The sequence below is a fragment of the Camelus dromedarius genome, chromosome 20 (assembly GCF_036321535.1).
Source record: "Camelus dromedarius isolate mCamDro1 chromosome 20, mCamDro1.pat, whole genome shotgun sequence".
Lineage (NCBI taxonomy): Eukaryota > Metazoa > Chordata > Mammalia > Artiodactyla > Camelidae > Camelus > Camelus dromedarius.
This window is the reverse complement of record NC_087455.1, coordinates 7,760,876-7,787,455: the sequence shown is the minus strand read 5'-3', so window position 1 is coordinate 7,787,455 and position 26,580 is coordinate 7,760,876. Positions and strand designations below refer to the sequence as shown.

At 47.7% G+C, this 26,580-nt stretch overlaps 1 protein-coding gene across 1 annotated transcript in view; it reads right to left on the bottom strand.

Annotated features, from left to right (window-relative positions):
* Positions 1–26,580, bottom strand: part of KCNQ3 (potassium voltage-gated channel subfamily Q member 3) — a 247,626-nt gene that overhangs the window by 18,015 nt on the left and 203,031 nt on the right. Inside the window, exons 5-10 of the mRNA XM_010988795.3 lie at positions 25,007–25,162; positions 24,295–24,405; positions 22,733–22,828; positions 21,304–21,398; positions 17,260–17,286; positions 329–531 (exon numbers count right to left, since the gene is read on the bottom strand). Coding sequence (XP_010987097.3) covers positions 329–531; positions 17,260–17,286; positions 21,304–21,398; positions 22,733–22,828; positions 24,295–24,405; positions 25,007–25,162 — 688 coding nt within the window. The remainder of the gene's footprint in view (positions 1–328; positions 532–17,259; positions 17,287–21,303; positions 21,399–22,732; positions 22,829–24,294; positions 24,406–25,006; positions 25,163–26,580) is intronic.

Sequence of the window (26,580 nt, the reverse complement as noted above, 5' to 3'; positions counted from 1 at the left end):
AAGGTGACCTCCATGGCAGTGCGCTCATCATGGCCAACCTTAGGACCCATGGTGGTAGGTCCCAAGGCTCCCTGGAGATCCTGGCCCAGAAGGACAGCTAACGTGGGCCCTTTGTCCGTGAGTGCAGGGATCTAGCACAGATGCCTCCAGCCCCGTGACGAGGATGAAACCAGGCAAGAGGCTGGCTCAGGGAGGGTAGGAAGGGGCTACTTTGTAGATTAGAGGGTTCTTCTCCGGGGGAGGGAGAGAGGGAGGTAGGGAGAGGGGCAGGAAGAGGGCGTGGCAGGAGGAGCGTGGAGAGACGGGGTGAGGAAGAGGAAGGCGTTACCTTCAGAGCTCTGCCAGAAAGCATACGCTTTCATGCGGAAGGCGGTGCGGAAACGCTCTTTATTGTTTGAGCCAACAGGCTTTGGTTCTTTAGAAGGACTTTCTTCTATGGCATCTACATTCAGAGGGGTAAATAGCTTTCCTTTAGTATTGCTACCACGAGGATTAGAAAGGCGAACCCGATCCAAGAGACCCAGCTTTTGGCTACAAAATAAGCAAAAGTGAACAATTTTCCTCCTTGAGTGCAGGCTTTCGTAACTCCCCGTCCCTCTCCATTAAGACGCGCACATCCTCCTCCGCGCGTGAATGCGGCGCGCCGCCGCCGCCGCCGCCCAGGCTGCCCCAGCGGGCGGGCACGGGGCAGGGCTTGGCTCGGGCCCTAGCGCGCGCACTCCCCGGCCACTACGCCTCGGGCGTGTTTCTTAGCGTCTCTGAGTTACAGCTGCCGCATCTGCGTAACTGCGGCTTAAATGAGATCCAGGGTCTAAAACGCTTAGCTCGGAGCGGCATGCAGCAAGCTTCGCTCCTTCTTCATCCCTCTTTCCTCTGCCTCAGTGACCTCCTTTGTACCCCTCCGTGGTGCCCAGACAGCGACTCGCAGAGGCAAAGCCTTATCAAATGTTCCTTGAGCAGAACTGTATGCATAAATGACGTAAAGCAGGCACCCTAACCTGGTGTCCATAGACACCCCTCATGGACAGAACTTTGCGGGTGGGATGGGGCGGCCATGGGGTTGGATGGGAAAAACATTGCATTTTTCACTTACTAACTGAAATAAAGCGTGTCTTTCACTTATGAATGGAGGTGATATACACAGGTAATAGCCTGGATGCCCCAGCTGTATGCTGTGACTTTCCACAACAGATACCACAGGTCATCTTGTATCCTGTTATCTCCAAGCACTGCTGTGCTGGCCACTGCTTGGAAATTACAGTGGTATTCAACTGTCACTATGTCACACCATTAGATTCATCACAAAGAAGCACATATATGACGGCATCTCAAATATTTAAATAGCTGGATAATTACATTTTAACATAATCAGCTTCTTTTGTAATTATGTATTTCATTTATAGATTCAAAGTTGTGATTCTGAGAAAAGGTCCCTGGACTTCATTGTAGTGACCAGTCTTCTTAGCACAAAAAAACAGCTAGTAAGTCCAACAGAAAGTTTCCCTGGTGCAAAAACCATCTAGGTGACTTTGGGCCAATCTGTGACCTTCCCGAGCCTCAGTTCCCTCATCTTTCAGATAAGGATAAGCACTTCCCTCTTCACTTGGTTGCTATGAGATGATGTCCATCAAGGATGTGGCAGGGAGTCTGGCACATAGTAGGTGCTCTATAAATAGTCACTTTTCCCCTGTATTTCTTAGCCTCTGTGCCTCACCCTAGTGGGCACGGGAATGAAGTCCTTTTGTGCGATGCAGACCGGAGGGAGCTGGAGGGCAGGTTTCACACATCAGTACCCTCAGCTCAGCAGTGTCCTCTCCACCACCCACACAGGGCTTGGCACACAGCAGGTGTACGTGGGCTTGTGGAAGAAAGGTGTCAATGAATGAATATGAATATAGGTTGTCAATTCAGCTTTGCATCAGCCTGAGTATTTCTAAAGTCCGTGTCTGGCTGCGACAGCCACGTGCTTCACGCCAGAAGCCGCTGACGTCTCTGCGGCTTGGTGTGGAGAGGAGGTCCCGGCATTGGGGCTGCAGAGGTGGGAACACGCCCCCTGCCGAGTAGGTGCCCTACGCTCTCTGAGTACCAGGTCTTCATCCGTTAAGTGCATCTAATGACACCTTACTTGGGAGCGATTTGGGGAGCATTACACACAATAATGTCTGTAGTGCTTCGTGCCTCCAGCCTGGCATAGAGAAGGCACAAGGAAATACTGGAAAAATGAATGAATGAACATACGGATGAGTAATTGTTATTCCTGACTCTTTCTAGACTCTTATCTCTCATCCAGCCCTGTTACATTAATAACCTGCCCAGGGTAAATTCAGGGAAACTCCAGGACTCAGATGGGTCCATCCTTCCTGAGCTGGTCAAAATTTTCTGAGTCGTCTTCCTGACTGGTACTAGGTGAATGACTAATGAGGATATTAGTCAGGGTCCATGGCTAAAAATACTGAACAAGGCAGGAAGTCGAATGATCACACACGGAAGGCTTTCCTAGCCATGAGCGAGGTGGAAGGTCAGCCTTTTCTTTAGGCCCTCTTCTTGGCCCCTGCCTACCTATCTCGCTATACGGCCAAGTGGATCTATCATCCAACCATACAAAGCCCCTTGCCCATCCCCAAGTCCCCTCCTGCCTGCCTCGGTACACTCAGGTCCTCCAGCTTCTGATGCCCTTTCTTGCGTTAGCTGACCTCATTCCCAACAACTGCCCAAGTGTCCCCTCTTGGAAATTAGGTACGCCCCAGCTGCTCCAAAGACATGCTGTGTTTTTCTATGTCACAGTGTTTTTAACACACGGTGTGAAGACTCTGCGTTACCACGCCCGCCCGCCTGCCCCACTGGATGGTGTGGTCCTGGCAAAGCAAGGACTGTGCCTAGTTATCTTTGAACCCACCCCACACCGCTGCTCAGCACACCCTGATTGTTTAGAGCTTTGGGGCAAAACTGGCCTGGGGGAAACATCCTGAGAAACACGTGAGCCAGGATGCAGTACTCAGGCTGTTCAACCCTCAGCCTCCTCACGTACTCAGTGATGCCTCCCAGCCCCTGTGATACATGGTCGTGTAAGGGCGAAGTGAGGGGATGTGTGTAAATTGCTTAGCCAACTGCCGGGGATGCAGGTGCGAGAAGCTTTCCATGAACGCTGGCTGTCGTCATTATCTCGGTAAATAATCCCCTTCCCGAAGAAGCAGTGGAAGGCTAATGACACGTGTGAAAAGGATGGATAAGATTTCCTGAGCCACAAAAAAAAGTGTTCTTATTTTTTTTTAATGAACTGAGATGAGTTCTTGGGATTTATACATTATCTTACAGTACTTCTTAATGTTAGTCTCAAACACTCACCGTTGTCACTGCACTTGACCTTGGTAGGAGATGAGTATCTGAGGAGCTTAATTCCAGATAAACTAAAGCAAGACAAACGTCATGGCAGCCACTCTGTCCTGACTTGAAATCTCAGCGTAACTGCTGACTACTCGATTATAAGAGAACTCTGTCGGTTCTCTCTCTGCTGGGACTTGGGATTCGCTTGCTTGGCATTTAAATGCTTCGTTGCAACCACTAACAGACTGAATTGCTTTGGCTGTGTTCACTTAATACTCCGTTGGTCACAGAGGACAGTTTATAAGAAATGGATTCCGACAGCATCAGAAATCCAGATGCTTTGGGCACAAGTCAGAAATCTCAGCTCTGAATCACAGCCATCGCAGCTAAGAAGCTTATGGAATTCTTCCTCCAGCAAAGTAGGTGATCAGCTTACCTCTTAATTGTGTTGCCTGAAATCCAAGCCCCCGAGGATAATCAAATGCAAGGCAAAGTTCACCCCTGAAACTCAAAACCCATCTCTGACCTTCCCCAGATGGATTTCTAGTGCATCATTCAGGCCATGCCTTTGGAGGCTACGGCAGGTCTCCTGAGAAAAATCCTCCTTGAAGCTGACATCAGATTTCCTTGGAAAGCCAGGGTCCCTTATTAAGCGTGGACAAATGATTTCCAAACATGAACTGGGAAAACTGGAAATGGATGGATGAGGGATGGGAAATGTAAAATCAAGGTTGATCTCTCCCAGCAGAGAGTCCTTGCTTCTGCCACAGGTCTCTGCCCCAGGGAACGCTGGCAGTCCCCTGACACTCCCACTTCTCAGCCTTCACACTGTGACCTGTACCTTGGAAACCGCCATCCTTTCTTTAATGCAAATGACTGACTTTTTATCTGAAACTCAGTCCAAGCATCAGTCCCAAGGTGCCCTTCCACTCTTGGTCCAATTAGACATCCCTTTACTGTGCTTTTTTTTAAAAGGCTACTCACTTGGCCACCATAGTGAAATCTTGGACTTACAAAGGACTCTGTTTTAAGCAGTGGTTCTCAACCAGGAATGGCTTTGCCCCCAGTGGACATGTGATAATGTCTAGCATCATATTTGATTGGCATAACTTGGAGAGTGCTACTGGCTTGTCAAGGCCAGGGACGCAGCTGAGCTTCCCACAACGCACACAGGGCAGCCCCCACAGCAAAGGCTTATCCACCAGAAAGGTCAATAGAGCTGATACTGAGAAACTAAAAGGGGTACGCTATTTGTTCAGAAGCTGTACTTTGTTCAGTTATCCAGCATCTAATGCAGTGCCTGGCACACAATAAGCACTGAAAATACTGTTATGATGTTGAAGAAAGAAAGAAGGAAGGAATGGCAATATTTGATCTTCTGATTATAAAATGCACCCAACCTCAGCTGAGAGAGGAAGTGCTGGAGAGTGGAAAGAGTGTTGACTTTGCAAGAAGAGAACTGGGTTCAAATCTCTGTTCTGCAGGTAATATTTCAACGTGGGTAAAGCATTAGCTCTTTCTGATTTTTTTTTTTCATTGGCAAAATAGAGCTCATGTTATTTATTGATTCAACAAAAACGTATTCTACAGCTTAAAAATGCTAGGCTCTTGGTAACTTGCTGAGTATACAGTGGTGGCCAAAGCAGACATGGTTTTTAGCCTCCAGTGAGTTTATAAGGCTAAGAAATCACGTGATAGTCCCATAGATACATATGTTGCTAGACATCTGACCAGGAAACAAAGAGAGTGCAGTGATGGAGAACAACAGGAGGTGGCCTTAGGTAGGGTGGTAAGGGAAGGCCCCTTGGTTGGATGGGTAGACCAATTAGGAAGCCAATTTCAATCATCCAGTTTCAAAATGCTGGTGCTCCGGATGGTGAGGCTGAGACCTGAATGGTGAGAAGAAGCCAGACTTCAAAGAAAGGGATTGAGAGCTCTCTAGGCAGAAGATTTGCACGTGGGGGCCAAGGTGTGAGGGCTGGTTTATGCCACTGAAGAGAGGACACGTGACCCAAAGACGGAAATGAGGGGCCAAGTGTGAGATGAGATCAGAGCTTAGATCATTCAGGGATTTTAGAAATAGAATTCAAACATAAAAACGGAAAATAGGAATTTCTATTTTATTCTAAGTGTATCAACTTTGCGTTTAAAAGGAGTGCACACGTTCACAGAAGCACTTCTCACAACAGCCAGAAAGTGTCCATCGATGGATGAACCGATAAACAAAATGGGGTACAGACATATGATGGCGTGTTATGCAGCGTCAATGAGGAAAGAAAGTCTGCTTCAGGCTGCAACACGGACGAATCCTGAGGACATTATGCCAAGTGAAATAAACCAGTCACAAGAAGACTAACACTGCATGGCTCCACTCATATGCCGTATCTAAAGTCGTCAAAATCCCAGAAACAGAAAGTTAAATGGTGGTTACCAGGGGCTGGAGGGAGGAGGGAGCTGGTGTTTAATGGGTTCAGAGTTTGTTTTACAAGATGAAGAACTTCTGGAGATTAGAGGCACAGCAACGAGAACATACTGAACTCTCCTGAACGGTACATTTAAAAGGGTTCAGATGGTAAAGTTTATGTTGTGTGTATGTTACCACAGTAAAAAAAATTTTGTTAAACAACACAGTGGCTGCTCAGTGAGAAGCATGGTTTGGAAGGAAGCATGGAAAAGAAAGACCAATAAAGAAGCCACTGGAGACGCTGGTGGCTTGGACTAGGGTGACTGCAGTGGGAGGAAGGAGGAGACTAGAACTTGGACACAGATTTTGGAGCATAACCACAAGATTCTTCTCTGATGGAGTCGATGTGGCCATGAAGGGAAGAGACAGGTAAGGAACCACCCCTGGGTTTGTGGCTACACAAACAGTAGGTGGAGATGCCTTTTTTTTTTTTTTTTTTTTCTTCAGTTGAGCAAATGGGACAAAACAGGTTTGGAGAAGAGGTCAGAAGTCGTGTTTGTCACTCTCCTAGACACACACACAAAGAGGATTTTACTAAAAGGTGAGGATTCGCCCCTTCCACCCCCGGCTCAAATAAACTGAACACTAGCCGTCACTTTTAAAATACTTTTGGAAGTTGGAATATAAAAATTTAAATTAACTTTGGTTTATATTTGCATAAAGAAACACTGGGAAGATACCTAAAAACTAAAAAAGAAGTTACTTATGAGGGGTGGGAGGGTGGAACGGGGCAGACAGGGACAGAAGCTGCAGTAAGATATTTCACTGTTTGCCTCTACATTATTTTGATTGATGAACTGTGTAAATGTTTTTTAAGGAAAATTTAAATTTAAATTAAAAAATCATTTAGATTCTTTACATTGGGAAACTTCTCAGTGGTTCTACAGTCCTGCTGGATTCCGAATTGGCCTCTCCCTTCCCATTTCTCCTCCCTAAATACTCTTTCTGGAGTTGAGTCCTTGCCTGTTCTCATCTAGATTTTTCTCACTCCCAATTCAATTAAGCTCTCTTTTGTCCCTACTTTCAAACTCACCTCTGGGCCCACTTTTGCACATTAAAAACTCATTAACACTGCTCATATGAACAAAATACAAAGAGAACACTAGGAGTGGTGCTTTTAAATGCAATTCCTGCCCCACCCCCTCATCCAGGATACAGAATAAGATGTGACAGTGGGGAGAAGGCATCAATGAAGCTGTGATACCACAGGGAAGTTGGAAGGGAGAAAACCCAATAGGTGAGGTAAAAGAATCCCAAAGGCAAACAGTGCTGAACAAACAAGTTTACTTGGGACCAGCCTGACTATGTTCTCTTGGCTTCTCCACGCCATCTTTGTTGGGCATGTACACCCTGGAAAAGCTAACAAAAAAAACACTTGAATTTAAAAAAACAAAAAAAGAAAAGTTGAGCCTGGGACACGTTACTTTTAGGAAGGCTGAGAGGCACCCTGTCAAGTAAATAGTTAGGGATCTTGTCTTTCTTATTCATAGCCATCTTCCCTAAAAGGGTTTCTGGTACACAGGAGGGCCTTAATAAATATTCATTGAATAAGCAGATGGTTGGATGAACAGATGGATGAATAATGGCTGGATGGATGATGGATGGGTGAGGGATGATGGATGGGTGATGGATGGATGATGGATGGATGGATGATGGATGATGGATGGGTAGGTAGACAGATTGATGGATGATGGATGGGTGAGGGATGATGGATGGGTGATGGATGGATGGATGATGGATGATGGATGGGTAGGTAGACAGATTGATGGATGATGGATGGGTGATGGATAAACCAACAGTACAGAGTCACTAGGGCCAAGAGAAGAGTCTTTAAGAAGCGATCAATCTGTCTCGTTCCATTTGTTGTGAGCTCAGTGAGCACAGACTGGGTAACCAGCACAGAGCAGCCGATCCACCTACAGCCCTAATTTTGTCCCTTCTCTTCTTCCTTCCATCTTTACACGTGGAAAGGGTAGGGCCTTACACGAGATCTGCAGCCCGTCTTAGAGGGCTCCTCTAGCACCATGGTCTATCCTGAGAAAGGCAGAGAAGTCAAAGATAATAATAAACAACTGTCACCAACCACGTGCCAGACCTTTGAGGCTCTGGCACTCTGTTTTCTATGAGAAAAAAAAAAAACTATGAATGAAAGCTGCCATCCAGCCTATGTTTCCTCTTTAATTAAAATGAGAAATCTTAATTGGGAATTAGATGGCAATGAAAGCGGAGTGGCCATGGGAGGCCTGGAACCTGACAGACGTTCCATAAACGGCGCCCGTGTTGAGGCAGGCAACGGTAATCCTTCCAGCTCTCACACGGTTCGTGGCAGAGCTAAGAGAACCAAATACCTCATGCCTCTTGTTTCCAGCCACAAAATAAATTCCTCTATAGAGAAATGAAAATTCAATTATTTAGGCAGTTTGTGCTTTTCCCTTGGGGCATCTGCACACTAGTCTTCTCTACTGACCTAATGAGTTGGCATTTCTGGGGATTTCTTGTGTAGAAATGGATGGCCTGTGGTAAGATCGCAGGCCTAGGGCCTCAACGCTCATTAGTTTGAAGGATGAAAGAATGAAGGGGGGAAGGAACAAAATGAGAGACTTACTCCCTCCCTCGGCCCCATGAAAAGCTACTCAGCCCTGAATAGTCAAGTCAAAGGAAAGCACCTCAGGGGCCCTCCTCTCCTGACATCTCATTCCAGGTGGAGCTTAATGTTCCCTTCCTTTGTTCTAACTCTCTGCCCCTGTGTCTGTGATGTACCCACAGCAGTACCTTCCACACTACCTTGTTCTTTTCTGGTTGTCATATCCACTGCCCCCATCAGACTGCCCCAATTCCTTGGGAATCTCCAGGGCCTAACACAAAGCAAGGCTCTTAATGCTCAGGTTATGAAAGCAAGGAAGGACGGGAAAGAGGAAGGAAGGGAGGGAGGAAGGAAGGAAGGAAGGGAGGAAGGGAGGAGGGAATGGAGGGAGGAAGGAAGGAAGGGAGGGATGGAAGGAGGAAGGGAGGAAGGGAGGGAGGGAGGAAGGAAGGGAGGGATGGAAGGAGGAAGGGAGGAAGGGAGGAAGGGAGGGAGGGAGGAAGGGAGGGAGGGAGGGAGGGAGGGATGGAGGAGAAAGCCACTGCAAAGCTAGGATTCAAATCAATGTTGATCTGACTCCTAAGCCAGCCTTACACCAAGTGGAAAAGATCCTCAGCACAAAAACCTAGAAATGTGGGTGCCAATCAGGATAATAATAGTAATTAATAATAGTAAAAAAGAAAACCTTACATAGTGCTTGCCAGGTTTAGGCTCTATTCTAAGCGCCTAATCCTCACAACAGTCCTAGGAGGTAGGCACTCTCACTATAGCCATTTTATAGATGAGGAGACTGAGCACAGAGGTTTGGCAATGTGCCCAAGAGCATACAGTCAAAAACCTTCCATGCGGCCCATCATTCACACCGTCTAATGCAGCAGAACAATGCAGAACCAATTCTGCGACTGTGGCCACAAGCCCACAGCACACAGAAAGCGGCTTAGGACTCCCTTAGCCCCACCTCTGCCTCCTAGCCACGAGGCAGCCTAGCCCCAGGTGGCCGGTGGTTCCGAATGGACTGTCTAGGCTGAGGAAGAAAAGGGCAGGTGGAGCAGGGACCAGGAGGCAGGCCTGTGCCTGAAGGACTGCTGGGCTGCAAGGAACAGCATCACGATTTTGAAACAACCCCGATGTGCTGGCCTGGTTCACTCTCAGTGGACAGGTCTGCAGTTAGCTCTGCTGAGCTCAGAGACCTACGTGGTTTCCTCTGATCCAGTAAGTCTGGCGATCTATGAGCGCGATTCCAGAACATTTGTCGCTGGGGGTCTGAGGACACACACAGTCACACACTGATGGAAGAGTAAAGAACAAGGTGTTTTTCTGTGTAGGTTTCCTAAAAGAATTGTTTCTTCCATGTACTCAAGTCTCATGTTTGCGTAACATACCAGATGACCAGCACTCATCTCTAGGGAGCATTTACTTCTGCTGGGTCACAGGTGTCATTCCAGTCAGCCTACGAGATTGGTACTGTTATTATCCTCACCTCATAAATAAGGGCATGAGGACACAGAGAGGTTGTGTAAGTTACCCAGCATCACACAGCTAGTCAGCAGGGTAGCCAGGTTTCGAAGTCTGATTGTTTAATGCTGGAGTCTATCTCAGCCCCGATTGCTATGACAACCTCCTAATTCTACCATCTGGTTATTTTTAGTCCCTTGTTCAAGAGAAGAGAGGACCACAGATTTGGAGGGAGCCAGGCAGACGCGGGATCACATCCTATCCCCTGTGCATGTTGTTTCATCCTTCTGAGCCCCAGCATCCTCATCTATATAGGGGGATACTGAAATCTCTCACAAACATCCATCTCAAAATCACGTATTCTAGATCTGCTCAGACAGCTTCCCTCTGTGGGCAAACCCATCACATTGGCCTCTTGCAAATGTAGAGGTTTGAACGTGTCCCTGCAAAAGATACGTTCGTGCCCTAACCTGATACCTATGAACGTGACCTTGTTTGGAAATAGCTTTGCAGATGTAATCAAGTGAAGATAAGCTCACCCTGCCGTAGGGTGGGCACTTAATCCGATGATTAATGTCTATAAATGAGAAGAGGGAGAGGGTTGGATACACAGGCATAAACATACGTAGAAGGAAGAAGGCTCTGTGAAGATGGAGGCAGAGAATAGTCGATGGGTTACAAGTCCAAGGAATGCCAAGGATGACCAGCCACCACCACGAGCCAGAAAGAAGCAAGGAAGCCTTTTCCCGGGAGCCTTCAGGGGAGCGTGGCCCTGGTGAGACTTTACGTTTGGACATCCAGCCTCCAGAACAGTAAGAGAATGTATTTGTTGATTTCGGTTTGTGAGAGTCTGTCACGGCAGCCACAAGAAACGAACACAGCAAACAATGAGGGCTTCGTGGATGCATGCACAGTTTTCAGTCTGATGGAACCAAGTCAGAGACCGTGGCAGGTCCTTGTGTGCTAAGGGATGATGTTCTTGTAGGTAGAGAGGAGGCTACGTGAAGGGTAGGGAGAACCACCCTTTCCCATATTTTTACAGTCAGAAAAATGGAATTTCTACTCTCTAAAGAGAACCTCTCGCTTTCTCCTGGCTTCTCCTGACAGGAGGAGGCGAGTTATCTAACTGGGTGATGATGAGCATGCAACAGCCACTGGCCCATTTTCTTGACTGGGTAGTTTTCCATCTAAAAGGCCAGCTCTGTATTCAAGGTCCACATGGTCTTCTCTCTGGCTCTCAGTGACCCATGGGGTCAGACAGGCCGTGACCTCGGGTGGCTGGCTGGGAGAATCTCTGCTTTGTGTACGTGCTGGTCCCAAGGCCAGACCTAGTGGGAAGTGTTACAAATCGCAAGTTTTCCCCAGAGCCAATTCTGCTTTACCCAGCAAACACAGCCTGTTTTTCATCCTCCTCTGTCTCCTATGTCTGTTTCTCAATTAGTTCACAATTCATAAGGAAAGGGGCATTATAAATAGGCAGACCCCAATAGTCCAAAAATAAAAAGCCCTTAGGACAAGACAGGGATCACTCTGAGGTTGAAACTGGCTCAAATCTCAGTTGCTCTGTAGCCTGGGACCAGTGTTGCCGAGTCTGGATGGCAGGAGTACAAACAGCTATGGGATTGTGTCCAAGGCGTGTATATATTTTGCTCTGGGTAACAATTTTCTCATCAGTAAAATTGGGGGATTAGATGAACTGATCTCTAAATTTCCGTACATCTTTAACAGTCATTGAGTCTAGGGCACGAGAGATTTATTGCCAACACCATCCATCACACCGTGAGATGAATGTTATGTGACTTACGTCATAGGGAGAAGGGAAAGTGTGAATTACAATGTCTGACCAAATGCTCCTTGACTCCACAGAAAATCCTGGATTTGAGCCATTCCCTGTCTGCACAGCTGCCTCCCAGGGTTGGAACTCCACCTACATGAGCCAAGAAAGCGTAGAAAAAAGCAGACCATGCAAAAGGGACCCCTACAGTGACTGATTATGTAACTTCCCAACAATCATGAGGACCAGCATAGTGGTTGGGACCATGAACTGCAGAGCCAGACCAGCTGGATCCAAGTCCTGCTCTTGTTACTTTATTAACTGTTCAACCTTGTGCAAGTCACTTACCTCTGTGAACCTCAGTTTTCTCATCTGTAAAATGGGAATTAAAATACCGTCTACCTCATGGGATGGCTAGGAGGGCTAGATGTGCTTAGAACTGTACTTAGTAAATAATATTATTTATAAATTATTGTTACTATAACTTGAAATCTTTGATATGAAGAATGATCCTCTCCTAAACTTGACAGCTTTGCAATGGAAAGCACATAATAATGAGATAGGAGACAAAGAGGAAGCCAGAAAGAGAGAGAAAAATACCATATGATATCACTTATGTGTGGAATCTAAAAAAAAAAAAGGATACAAATGAACTTATTTACAAAACAGAGACAGACTCACAAACTTGTGGTTACCGGGGGGGGGGGGGGGGAAGGGAATGGGGAGGGATAAATTGGGAGTTTGGGATTTGCAGATACTAACTACTATATATAAAACAGACATACAACAAAGTCCTACTGTATAGCCCAGCGAACTGTATTCAGTTCATACTAATGGCCTATAATGAAAAAGAACATGAAAAGGAAAAGAATACATATATATATATATATATACACACGTTTTACACACACACACACACAAATGAATCACTATGTTATACACCAGAAATTAACACAACATTGTAAATCAACTATACTTCAATAAAACAAATGAAGTTGATCAATTAAAAATAAAAACATAAAAAAAAAGAAGCTGCCTGGGACAAATTTCTTCCCTATCTAAAGACCGATACAGAGAAGAGTCCCGAAGGCCGCTGTTCATATTGAAGTGTTTGAAAACACAAAGTGAGCAGTTGGACCCAGGCAAGTAGTTACTGTCAACACAGTTACCTGTTTTGCAAATTTAAAAAGTGTTGGTTTCTATCAAACAAACACCCTTAATTATCAGCATTGCTGCACGTCTACTGAATAGTTATAATTTATGTGCAAAACGCCACCCCCAGCACAAAACACTGAAGTCTTCCCTGGTACAATCCACACAATCAGTGAGGCTCAGTATGTTCTATTGTCGATGTTCTTTGATGCAATATTATTGTTAGGAATTTGACAACGCATGGGTAGACTCCATGCTTGTCATGGACATCCATCATTTTTGTCTGCTTTATGTGTCATCCCCTATTCTTTGGGACAAAGAACCCTATTCTGTTGGAGAATTGACCTCCTCAATTTCAATCAGGTGACTCAAAGGAGGGCTGCCAAACATAGTATCTTGAACCCACACCCACTCACTCTAACAGTTGGAAACATGACCCAGAGTTTGGCTGGTAGTAGCTTCTTGGTATCTGAGCCACAGGGATTGTCCAAGGTGTAAGTGTGTGACCCAAATTGGGACAATCTAAGTGCTTCTCTGGGATCTTCCAAACTAGAGTTGGGTGAAGAACAGGTGGACAGAAGAAAGAGGAAAAAAGATGTGATCCTGGGGCTGCACGCATCCACAACCTCATCAATGTGGAGAAAGTCAGTCGAGAGAGTGGAACCACAGAGAGAAGCAGAGACAAGACTTGAACAGAGAAATCTCGAAAGGATTCCATTCCTTATTTCCCATCCAGGGGTTCCCATCCTTTCTGATGAGTGACTGTGTGAGCAATTACATTTCCCTTGTAGTCCAGGTCGTTTAAATTGGGTTTATGACACTTGGAGAATAAACAGCATGTCCATCCATCCGTTTATCCACCCATCCGTCCATCCATCCATCCACTTTTGCAGTAAGTTAATATCTACTTAAAGCCAACCATTCGCCAGGCTCTGTCTCAGGCACTCTTTCAGGTGCTGGAGGTAAAGCAGTGAGCAAAACAAACTGCGTCTAGTCCCTTGGAAGCATTCGATCTAGTGGAGAAGGCAGACAAGAAACATATTATGTTAGGTAATCACCAGTACTACCAAACTGAAGGACGGTCAAGGGGACAGAGCCTGAGGGGGTGTGGGCAGAGAGGCCAGGAGGGTCTATCTCAGAAGTGAGCAAAAGTGAAGTGTGAAATAAGAGCTCCTGGTGGAGAGAGAGCAAGTGCCAAGATCACGTGCCTGTTCGATTAACTGGCCTCACTCTTTTCTCCCAGATAACAAAGAGGGCTTGCCAACCACCTGTGCTGCGCTGGGACTCAGCCTGATACGGTCTGATACAGTCAGACAGATCTATATTTGAAATCCCCGTCTTGGCTATTTCTGTGCTTGGCTTAGGTGTAAGTTACATAAAAGCTTGAACTCAATTTCCAATATCTCTTTCAATCTGTCATTTACTTATACATCCAGCAAATGTTTATGGAGGACATCCTATATATCAGGCACAGTGTTAGCCTTATCAAACTCATGGTGTAGAGAGGAAGGGGGAATTTTAAATGTTCTGACTGAATATAAAATAAAGGCTTTATTAGGGAAGTGCAGAGTCCTACTTAAGGGCACGGTGAGCAAGGCATCTAAACTAGGTGAGAAGGGATGGGGGGGTGTGCCTTCATTTTTATAAGAATGAATTAAGATGCTCTATGTAAAGTGCTTATCTCCTACCAAGGCCATAACAGAAGCTGGCTCTCTGCTTTCTCAGAATCGTAGATCCTGAGAAGGAAGTATACAATTACCAAAGCCAGCTTCCCAGGCGTTGTAGGAAGCTGGGGGACTTCTGTTCCTCAAAAAGTCTATGCAAAGCAAAACACTCAAGACAGTCCCATCCTTGGGACCAGAGACGCTCAGCTCTCTGTTGACCCTTTAGGGGTAAGTGGGAACAGACAAAAGCTTTATGGGCAACTATGGACTTAAGCGCTTTCCAATAAGCTGACTGAAATGTCCCCTTTCTTACCCCAACACAGAACCATGATCTGTCAAGTCACAGAATGTAACTCTTTCCTCCAGCAGACTACATAAACAGATGTGCGGGCTTCCTATGCTAGAAGGCGTCAAAAAGATGATTTCCAAATCTGATTCTCGCTATTTAGAAATCATTATAAAGTAAGACTGAAACACAAGTTAGCTGGCAATCTGCTGAAGAAGCTAATGGTACATCAGTAAGTATCAATCTAATTCACGCATACATTGCTGATCACTCTCTGGCCTCCTTGCTCCCTGCCTTCATGGGTAGAGAAATTGATTCCTCTGCTGACAATTCACCCGTCCTTTCTCCAGATCTCATGTACCACGTCCAGACTTCACAGTTACAATCACACCTGCCATCTCACCTCCAGTGCATCAGCCAAATCTATTTGCTGTTCAAATCCAAAATGCTGCACCCTGAGCCTGGGTGAGGGAGGCTGAGTGGCTTATGTAACTCACCTAGCTCTTCCCTGAGGAGGATGAACCAGAAAACACCCAGCGACTCCAGCCCTGAGAAATCACGGGATGTATTTTCCCTCTGCCTCCGTGGCAGAGTGGAGAGTTCTTGAGAGAGGAATGAGTAAGCTGATGATCAGACTGCAGAGAGCCCGTTTTCAATAACTGGAGACGCAGGCCCAGCAAAGCCGCAAAGTGCATTTCTTTAAGCCCTAATCAAACCCGAAGTGCCTAGTCCAGGGCACAGGGATACTTTGCACGTAGGTTCCAGTTTGGCTGAATTCTGTTCGCGTCTGTATAGAAAAGGCTGTAAACCTGATTTAATGATTCACATGCGGGGTCAACACCCGCATGATTTAAAACCCTACTGGTCAAGAGAGATGGGGGTAAGAGCACCCCGTTGGGGGTCCTGAGATCCTGTCACAGCTGGTGCTCATGGAGTTCTGTTCCCTGGGGTGAGCCTGCCCTCTTAGGGGGGCTTCATTTCTGTAAAAGTATAAAAAAGAGGGTCTCTGAGGTATCTTCCTGCTCTGCCTCTGTGAGCCATGAGCTACTGCAGGTTCTCTGGCAAATGCCCCCCGACAGTCATTGTCAGTCCTCTGGCATCCTCTACAATTTCTTCAAACACCTCCTACGGTCCAGCCTGGGTCTGGGTAAGAAACGCTCCATCCACTTAAACCTGCATAAAGGAGGCAGGAAGTCTGAATAGTGCTTCTGCCTCTGAGTTGACTGGCCCCGGCTGTAACTGTTCCTTCCAGGTGGGATTATGTTTGGGATGGGGCATCATGGGGTCCATTCAAGAGCACCTGACCCAGTCTCCCAAAGGTCACTGTCCCCAAGTGGTTCCCATACAAGGTGGTCCAGGGTCTTGTCACCTCCTCTGCCCAAATTCTGTCAGCTCTAGAAGGACAACAGTTGAGCTGGTGTCCAGAGGATTGCCTGAGAGATCTTGCAAATAGCCAACAATAATAGTTTAAATATATATTATATATATAATGTGTATTTACATTTATAATTATTTCTATTTATAAATACAGTTGGCTTTCCATATCTGCGGGTTCCGCTTTCACAGATTTAACCAAGCAAGGATCAAAAATATTTGAAAAAAATTCCAGAAAGTTCCAAAAAAGCAAAAGTTGAATTTGCCACACACCAGCAACTATTTACATAACATTTATATTGTGTTTACAACTATTTATATAGCACCTGCATTGTATTAGGTTATAACTGATCTAGAGATGATTTAAAGTACACAGGAGGATATACATAAGCTAGATACAAATACTATGCCAATTTATATAAGGACTTGAGCATCCACAGATTTTGTTACCCACCCGGGTCCTGGAACTGATCCCCCGTGGATACCTGGGGATACTTTGCATACAGTTAAAATGTTTGCAAGAGACGGTCTTTCTTTACAATCTCAAGCAGGGTCCATAGTTTCCCTGATACTGTGACATCTTCTCGAGACGGAGCCAAAAGGGAGGGAGAGACATGCTTATCAGCTGGAAGCTCAACCTGCCTCTGCAGCAGCCTGCGGTGAGTGTGGTTTACTGGGGATAATGAATTATAGTCTTGATTCCCTTTTTGAAGAACCATCTGTGAGCCCAAGAAGCATACGAAGCAAGATGTAATAGAAACAACATGGTCTTAATATTCAGACTTGAGTTTGAATTTTGGTCTTGCCACTCAGTAGCTGTGTGACCCAGGGAGAGTAACTTACCCTCTCTGAGTCTCAATCTCCTCAATCCACAAATAAAGATACAGGACTGATCTTTCATCATGGATGTGAGACCAAGTGACGTAACACATGTGGGTCTCCAGGCACAGAATCCTGCCCAGAGGAGACACTCAAAAATTGGCTGCTGCTATGATCACAATTAAGTTGTTCTTGAGTAAATTAATATGAAACTGCCAGAGGAAAATGGCCAGCAGCAGCAGCGAGCCCCCAAACTCTACCTCACGACCAGCATGACCACCCAGGGGCCCCACACCGTACACAACTGGACCCTTTATCCCGACATGGTGGTGGGAAGAAGAGGGTTTACAATCACAAACATACCTGGCTCCTGCCTCCAGCTGTTCTTTCCTATGAGATGAGGGAGAGAGAAAGAGAAAAAAGCATAAACTACATGGAACGTCTCCCCATCTCCCCCAACTTTGTCCCCAAGTTCCCCTCTGATGGAGACGAAGGAGCAAGATGCTACATGTGGAGGGGAACCAGTGAATGAGAGGGATTCCCCAGGCAGACCACAGGTCCCTCCTGCGATGGTCTGGCTCTGACCAACCAACGCTCTTCTCAGCCTTTCATTCATTTATTCATCCAGAAGATGGTTGCTGAGCACTTACTCGGCCCCACGCCTCGTGCTGGGTTCAGGTGGTCTGTTTAGCGGCTGAGGCAGGTCAGGAAAGCAGGAATTTCATAATTTAGCAGCCACACACCTTGCCACTCTGTCACCATGCTATTGTCATCACAGTCAACATCATCATTGCTAATATTTATTGAGCAATAATTATTAGGAAGATACTTTTTAAAGTGCCTTTTTTCGAATTCACTCATGTAACCCTCGTTGATCCTAGGTCTCCATCGTCTCCACTGGCCAGCAAGTCAGAGACCTGAGTTTGCTCTCAGCTGCACCCAACATGATGCGTGGCCCTGAGCAAGTTCCTGAGCTTTGGGGACCTCAGTTTCTTCTCTGTAAAGGTGGGGTTGGACTTGAAACTCTCTGAGTTCCTTTGCAATTCAAAAGTAATGAATTTATAATTTTAAGTAATTAATAAGTAATATTAAATAATAATAAAAGAAAAATTAAAAAGGCAACACCATCACTCATCACTCCTAGCCCAAAACACATAATATATATATGTATATATATGTGTGCGTATGTGTGAGTGTATGTGTGTGTGTGTGTGTATATATATATACACACACATATATATATGTCTACACACACATACACTTGTAAATTAACAAAAAATTACACCTGCTGGAAACTGATAAGACATCACTCTTAGAAAGGGCTGTACAATTTCATCCTTCAAAATCTTTTGGAGGAATGTAAAATGGTGCAGCCACCATGGAAAACAGTCTGGCAGTTCCTCAAAAAGTTAAACACAGAGTTACCTATTCCACTCCAAGGTAGATACCCAAGGGAATTAAAAACACATACCCACACAACATGGACCTGAGCGTTCATCAGAGTACAACAGCCAAAAAGTGGAAACAACTCAAACGGGCAACAACTGATGAGCAGATAAATCAAATGAGGAATTAAGTTCTGATGCACACGATACCATAGATGAAACTTGACAATATTGCGGTAGGTGAAAGAAATCATATTATAAGACTTCACTTTTCTATGAAATGTCCAGAAAAGGCAGAATAGAGAGAGAAAATAAATTAGTGGTTGCAGGGGCTGGGGGAAAGAGGCAAGCAGAAGTAAAGGGCACAGCGTTTTCTTTGGGGGGGGTAACAACACTATTCTAGAATTAGATAGTGGTGATCAATGCTCAACTATGAATATACTAAGACCCACCATATTGTCACTTTAAAAGGGTACTGTTTATGGTATGGGAAATTCTTTCGTGGTATGTGAAATGTATCTCAATAAAGCTGTCCTTTTTAAAAAAAAAAACCCATAAATCAAATTAAAAAACCTTTAGGAAGCAGGTGAGGGCACACCAGTGTATTATCAGCTACTTTTTTCGGCCATTAAACATATGGAGTGGGTTGGAATAATGGAACATTCTTTTCCCAAGGGACTGCCTGGTTTCAGAATAGTTGCTAAGTGAATTCTCTAGTGGCTTTATACTTTTGTCCTTGAAAAAAAGAAAGGAATGTTTTCTCTTAGTTAAAAGCCATTCCTGTGTCACAGCCGCTGTCTGCAGCACAATGCATGCCTCCGCGTCTCTGACAGCTAGGACAGTGCCTTATTTATAATAAATCAACCCAAAAGAATGGCCTATTGCCAGGACCTTGGGATGCAAAGCAAATGGAAATCATCTTGATTCAGCGTTCAACGCAGTTGCCCACATTCTGGTTTTTGAGTTCAAGGTCACTGTGTTCTCCTGAGGAGAAGCCACCTACCCTTTCTGAGACTCTCGCTATCCAGAGGAAGGCTGTACCATTCCAAATCTGAAATGGTTTGAGCAGCAAGGGAATTTTAGAATCAAAGGGAATCACAGAGGAGTACAGAAATCTAATTGCAAGTAAGGAGACATAGTTAGTAAACCCAACTGTATCGTTCCACCACTGAAGCCTTGTTTCTTCTCATCTCCTTTACTCTTCCACAAGTCACCACTCCCTGAGATTTTTCCCTTTGTTGATTCCCTTCCAGTCTTCCCTCCACCCTCCCTTCTTACTGCTGTTGCCTTGGTCTAAGCCCTCGTGTCCTCGTACCCTGAACCCTGCCATCAGCTGTCGGCTGATCTTGCCCAGAATCCCGAGCCTGTCCAGTCTGCCCTCCACATCCCTTCCCGTCATCTTCCTGAAATGCACCTCTGATCATGTCATTCTCTGCCTCAGATGGCTTCTCTTCACTTTCAGGATCAAGGTCAGATTCCTTCACAAGTCACGTGTGACCTTCCTGGTCTGGCCATGGTTAGCATGTACAAGGGGCTCAAAAGTATTGGTGGACCGAATGCCTTGAGTAGAAAGTGCCATGTGCCACTGGACCCTCTTGGGGGTGACAGCACCATAGGTGCTGAGATGGGGTAGGTAAGCAGGGCCTTCCGAGTCTTGGTCAGGTTTTGGATCTCATTCTCTGCGTCATGATTATCCACTGGAGGGTTTTCTGCAGGAAATGGATCAGTAGACCCAGATGTCGTGAGCTCCCTTACATCTGTATCACAGTCTGTTGATGGGGGTGGAGAGAAAATGAAGCCCCGAAGTTCAGAGCTGGTCGCTGGTCCCACAACGAGGGTGTGGGAGGGTGGGGCGAGACTGGGAGCCACCTGTCCAGTACTGGGTCACGCTTTGGTCCGTGAACCCAGACACATGACAGAAACACACCCCAGGCACGAGTTTGAGTGTCTCATTACGTCTCCTTCCAACTCAAGGGTCCTCTCAGCCCAGCATTCTACCCACACATTTAAACACCTGAGTTCAGGACCGCAGTGTCTAAAAGCTGGAAAGGTGCAATCTGTTTCAGAAGCCCAAGTAGTGGAAAGATCATGGGCTTTGGGAGTTTCCAGAGGTGGCTGCCGTTGGCCAAAATGACCAAAGTTGCTGAGCCCCAGCTGGCTCCTCGGTGAGGGGAGCCCACTGACGCCGTCCACTCAGCCTGTCTCCAAGGCTGCCCCGTGGGCCACCGTGTCAGAGTCGCCGGGGACGCCTGTTCGAGATGCTTCTGCTACGTTTGACACCGCTGGACCCGCTGAAGGTGGACGCAGGATCCGCATGCCCAGCCTCTCCCACTGACCTTAAAGCATCTGAACACTCAAGAACCTCTGGCTTATTTCACAGGGTGTCTTTGAGGATGAAATGAAACGTGAACTTGGATACTGGGAACATCGCGGACATCCAGTAATATTCATTTCCCTCCCGCCGCTCACAAGTGCTGGCCGTGGGAAAGGGTGGTCACTTTTTCCCCTGAAGCTTCTCACTTCATCTCCCACCTCTGAGAACACAAAGTAACATCTCTGGTCCTCCAGAGGATGCCCCCTGCTGCTTTTTCCACCATCCAGGCTGGCCTCTGGGTGCAGGCCATGGCCTGGGGGTGGGGCCTCCAAGATTGCTCAGACGGCGCACCGTGCTGGCTCCCCACTCCCTCAGCCACAGATCTCGCCCCAACACTGGTCGGACCTGCCCTTTCAGCAACTCAACACTGTCTGTCGAGCTGGAAACCCTTGCTGAGGTCACCTAGGGAGCTGGAAAAAATTCTCATACCCGAGCGCCACTCGCTGGAGACTCTGATTTAATTAGCCGGGGTGTGGTCTGGGCATTGGGGTGGTCTCAGCTCTAATGATTAAAGCCTGCGGCCCAAGACTGGGGACCGCTGTCCTGAAGGACATCCTCTAAGACACCGTGAAGGCCACAGGCATGAGTACAGACCCACGAGAGGGATGGTCAGTCACACTGTGAGCACTTAGATGAGTCACCACTTGCCTGAAGAACGGAAAAGAGACGACTGATTCATAGAACCTCCACGTGGCCACAAGATCAATCCTGTTGGGGTTGGTAGCGTAGTACCTCCAGGCGGCCTGAGGGGGAGAAGAGGGGGCAGGAACGACCTGGTGTCACCTGAGACAGTCCCCTGGAGCCCCACACCATGAACACAACAAGCCCCGACACCCAAGAGGTCAGTGCGCACTGAGGTGATGTCCGGAGGAGCCGGATTCTTGGCTTTTTGCAGCTCCTTTGGGAAGAAAGCCTTCCTTGACCCCATCATCCTGGAGCTGTAATTGATGCTGCGGTGGGTAGGGGTGTGGAGAGGTAAACTACAGTGGACGGGAGAGGAGGGTGCTGCGTGTAGGATCCCTGAAAAGAGCAGGAGTTACTCTTGCTATAAGGTCCCTGAAGGTTTCTCACACAGGTAAGAAGACAGTCTTCTGTGCCATTTTCAGGTGCAACCGACGGCCCAGGAGACGAGGTTTGGATTCTAATATATTAGAACTTTGAGACTGGGACTGGCCTAGAGACGACAGGCCGTAGGATAACATCATGTGCCAGCCTGTCTCAGACCCGCAGACCCACAGAGACACTCACTACTACTGGACGCGAGTCCACGAGTGAGTGGTCCTGCAGGCATGCGGTCCCAGACAGCTAGAGACAGAACACTGCACTTCCCTCTTCTCCAGACTCCTAACGGCCCATAAACCCATGAGGCAGGAACTCCCCCTGCAGTAAAAGAGGGACACTCTGCCTCTCTCACCACCCTCACTGTCGTCCCAACCCCGCAGCCCACGGTGCAGAGAGTGAGGAGGACAGAGAGCTGGCGGGAGACCAGTGTCCACTGGTGCGTGGCTGTCTATCGGGCAGGACAGACGGTGAACCATCCAATGTTTTGCACAAGTGGGATGTCTTCCTCCCTTGGCTTATGGGCTCGCTCTCTTGGGCGGATATAAGGGGCCACATCTCCTTGTAGCTGATTGGCTAAGCAGCTGGACCCAGGCTGACTCTTCCTCATGGGTTCCCAGGTCAAGATAGGGTGGGAAATAGAAGGAGAGGAAACCTAGTATGGACCCTGGTCCAAGCCAAGCTCTCCACTCCAGCATCATTAGTGAGACAGCTGATGGGTTGATCCCTGTCTGAATTCTGTGTCTATTTTTTGACTGGCTTAGAACCGGGATGGGAGAGTGACGGGATGGTACACACAGAGGCAGGTCATAGAGATAACCAGAGCAACCCCCATAAGTGTCACAGACAGGCATGGCCCTGGTTCCCATCCCGGTTGATGGCATGCCCACTCCTGTATAAGCAAGCAGACACACAGAAAGACAGACACACACACACACACACACACACACACACACACACACAGACGCAGCTACACAGGATCTGAGACCCACGCCAGTGTGTCCCCGGGCAGACAGACCTGGATGAGCTCAGCTGCAGGCTTCCTCCTTTTCTCAAAGTGCTTCTGACGGTGCTGCTCCTGCACCTTGAGCGCCAGTCCGGACCCCAGGATGCCCTGAAGGGAGAAGGGGGCCCTGAAGTCAGCCCCGCCTGGACCATCCCGAGGCCCGACCCCCACTCCCTGGCTGCAGTGATGACATTTGAGCAAAGGGGAAGAGGAAAGATCCCTTCTTTCTCTTCCAGGCAGTAGGGAGCTGGGTTCAATTCCTGACTCTGCCACTTTCCAGCAGGGAGACCCTGGGCAAGCCTCTTATCAGCGGCACCTCAGCTTCTCTTGCAGGGAAGTGGGATAATAGTTCCTACCTTTGGGAAAAAAGTGAGATAATGGAATAGGAACTGCTAAGAAGGAGTATGACACAGAAAAAATTCCCAGTTCATGTTAATGGAGCTTAAAAACTATTTTAGTTGCTCAAATTGTTCCTTGAGACTTTTACTATAGCTGCAATTTCCCGGAATTGGATCTGTTTTGATTTCCGGCTCAGACTCTCGTGTGGATTACAGGGGCAGGGACACATCTTTTTCAAGTCGAGGGAGCATTTAGAGACCAGGTCGCCCCCTCACAGCCCCTCACCTGCTACAGATGAGGAACCTGAGACTCAGAAAGGCCAGGTGCCCAAGGGCAAACAGCTTCGGGGAAAACAGACCCGGCAGGGTGGCAATGGAGGAAGAACACCAGCAGGGGAAGGCCGGGGGATGAGGGGTGGGGAAGATGACTTGGTATGTGTGGGGCTTCTTTCCGAGCTTTGTGATGAAGAGCCAGGTTTAGAATGAGCAGACCTGGGATCCCTGGCTCCACAACCCAAGAGCCCTGGGACTGTGGAAACTTTACTCCCCCGATTAAGCCTCAGTTTTCTCATCTGGAAAATGGAGATAAATGCGGCAGCAAACTCCTTATGTGGTCACAAAGATTACATGAGATGATGGATGGTGTAGGTGAAGCACCTGCGTGATTCCAGCACCCCGTAGGCTCACCGAGTGCTACCTGTATTACTGCTACTATTACACCTGTGGGCACTGGCTTTGGGGAAGTTATTCTGTCATGGGTCAAGGCTTACTCTTGAGGGAAATGCATTTTTTATGTAAACTGATGGTTAACAGGGCAAGGGAAGGGTACTCACAAATACAAAGGACCCACACGGGCCAGGAATATGTGCGTGAAGGACATAATCTCAGCCCCCAAAGCGCTCACGGCCTCCCAGGGAGGCAGATTTGGAAATGTGTAATCCCAGCACAGGGCCAGAAACCCCAGCAGGGCTCAGAGTTGTGCCCAAAGGAAGGAGCGACTCACTCAGCCTAGAGAAGGCAGCCCTGAGACTGGTCCTGGAGGAGAAGCAGGTATTTGGGGAAATCGCTCCCAGCAAAGGGAGCAGCCTCACCCATGGCGGTGAGGCAGGGACCCTGCTAGGGGGGTGGCTGCTGAGCCGACAGGGCTAGAAGTTAGGGTATGAGAGGACGGAAGCTGGGGCTGGGAAGTTGAAGCATCCTGCCCACCCCATTAGGAAGAACCCCAGAAGCACTTACCGCCGGAAGGGCGAAAAAAGAGACGCCAATTAAGGAGAAGGTGGCTGCAATCAGACGGCCTTCCCACGTTTTGGGGGTCTTGTCTCCGTAGCCGATGGTGGCCAGTGTGATCTGAAGAAAAAAGAGCTCAGACATGGGATCCCCAGGGAGAGGGAACCCACAAGCCACTGCGCCGTCTTGGGCGTCGCTCCCAGTTAGAATGAGACTCCCACGGGAGGAGAGACACTAACTGGCTCAGGGGTCTTCCTTGAATTAGTTACTCAGTCTCCTCATGCCTCAGTTTCCCCATTTTTAAAAGGGGGTTAATGATAGGAGTTGTTTGAGCTTAAAATATGTTTATAAATGTCAAGTGCTTAGAGCAATGCATTAATACTTCATGTCCTGTGGGCAGGGCTGCCTCTCTGTGTAATTGAAGGTCTGGGTACACGCATGAGAATCGGCCGCTGTGTCTGCCTGTCCGGCACGGCGTGGCCAATAACAGCCTGCGACTCATGAGTAGGATCCCCAAGTGACTGTGGGACCGCTGCTCAGAGCCCTGACTTCTTACAAACAGTGTGGAAAAGCCCCATCCGAGGGCCCGCCCGGCAGAGGGAGTCTCCCAGGGGCAGGTCCACAAAAGGAGGAGGCCTCCTCTCCCCCCGAGCATGTCCACGCCACCCCCTCCATCTCTCTCGTCTCTAAAGTCAATCCCCCTGGGGGAGCCTGCACTCACCAGACCCCACCAAAGGGCATCTGCATAGGTCTCAAATTCCTCTTTCATCTCTTCTCCTTGGGCATCCACCTCCGGCACATCTTTCTCAACCAGGTAGACAAGAAATGAAGAAAGGATGAGCGTCAGGAACCCGATGTACCAGGCGGTGATGAGCTCCTGGGAGAGGAAGCAGGGGACAGGGTCTCGGTCATTGGGTGGAGACTGGATGGAGGTTGGGTGGAGGCTGGAGGCAGATACCCTGGAGCTGGGGTCCAGGTTTACCAGCTCTGTGACACAGGCAAGATCTCTGTCCCTCTCTGATCCTCACCTCCCATCACTGTAAAACGGGATCAGTAATATGGCCTTTCTTTTTCCAACATTATTAGAATGAGGGTGTGGCTCTCGGTGGGAGGAAGATTTCTGCCTCAGGTTGATCTCGGTATCACCACTCAAGAGACTTCACGGGGAGGTGAGAAGGTAAGAGGAGCTGGCCACTGCCTCTGAGACGAGGCTCGGACCCAGGAGACCCTATTCCATGCCGGACTGGGCAGAGCAAGGACCAAGCCCAGTTCTATGGGGACCGCGACAGCGACGGCAGAGTGGACGGAGCTGTGCACAGGGACCCAGCCCTGCCGCTAGCTGACTGTGTGACTCTGGGCAAGTGATCCCTCCTCCTCAGCCTTAGTGTCTTCATTTTTTAAATGAAAGGACTGGACCACAGAGTTTCAGAAAGTGCCACAGACACTTCAAATGCAGATAGGTGTTTTTTTTCCATGTGAAGTAGTCACCTATGGATTTAAACCATATTAAATAGTAGCATAAATTATACATAAAACCTATTTCATGGATATTATAATCTGATAGACTAGAACATACGAGTAAGTGAGTAAGAGAAAGTTGATACAAAGAAAAATGTCAGGGAACGTTAAGGATGTGCAGAGATATGGCAAAGGCCAGCAAATCACTGAAGTTCAAACACGCTGACCATGACACTCCCTGGAGTGCTTTCCACGTCTCTCATTCTGTTCCAGTTCCAAAGGTTACCGCAGTAAGTTGGGCAGAAGAAAGTCAAGGTCACTGGCAGACACCATCTGGAGATCAGGCCTGTCCTTCCTGCTGAGTCAGCACAGAGAACAGCTGTATCGTTACAGCTCATCTATCCAAGCGTCCGCGGCCAGTCAGCTGGACTTCTGGGTCCACAGAATCTCACTGACAGGGTTGCCTCACCTCCTTCTGTGCTTTTGCTCCCACTGGTCCCCTGCCCTCCCTGCCCCTCCCCAAGGGGCCGACCAAAGAGCACTGGGTCAACAGCCCCGTGTCGCCTCCCCTATGAGAGTTTTTGGATGTTTGCTCCCCCAACCTCCAGTTGGGCTCATTTCTAGGTTTTTTTTTTTTTTTTTGGTCTTCACTATTTTCTAAACAGACGTCTCTAAATCTCTCACACCTCATTATGCTTATCTGCTTATAGGTCTGATCTTTCCTGTGTGCACAGTGCACTCGTGTGACTTTACAGCACAGAGAGGTCAGCCGAGCTGTTGCAGGTGGTCCAGCTGGCCACGCCCCTCCCGGAGCATCTGCCCTGCCAGGGGTTCCAG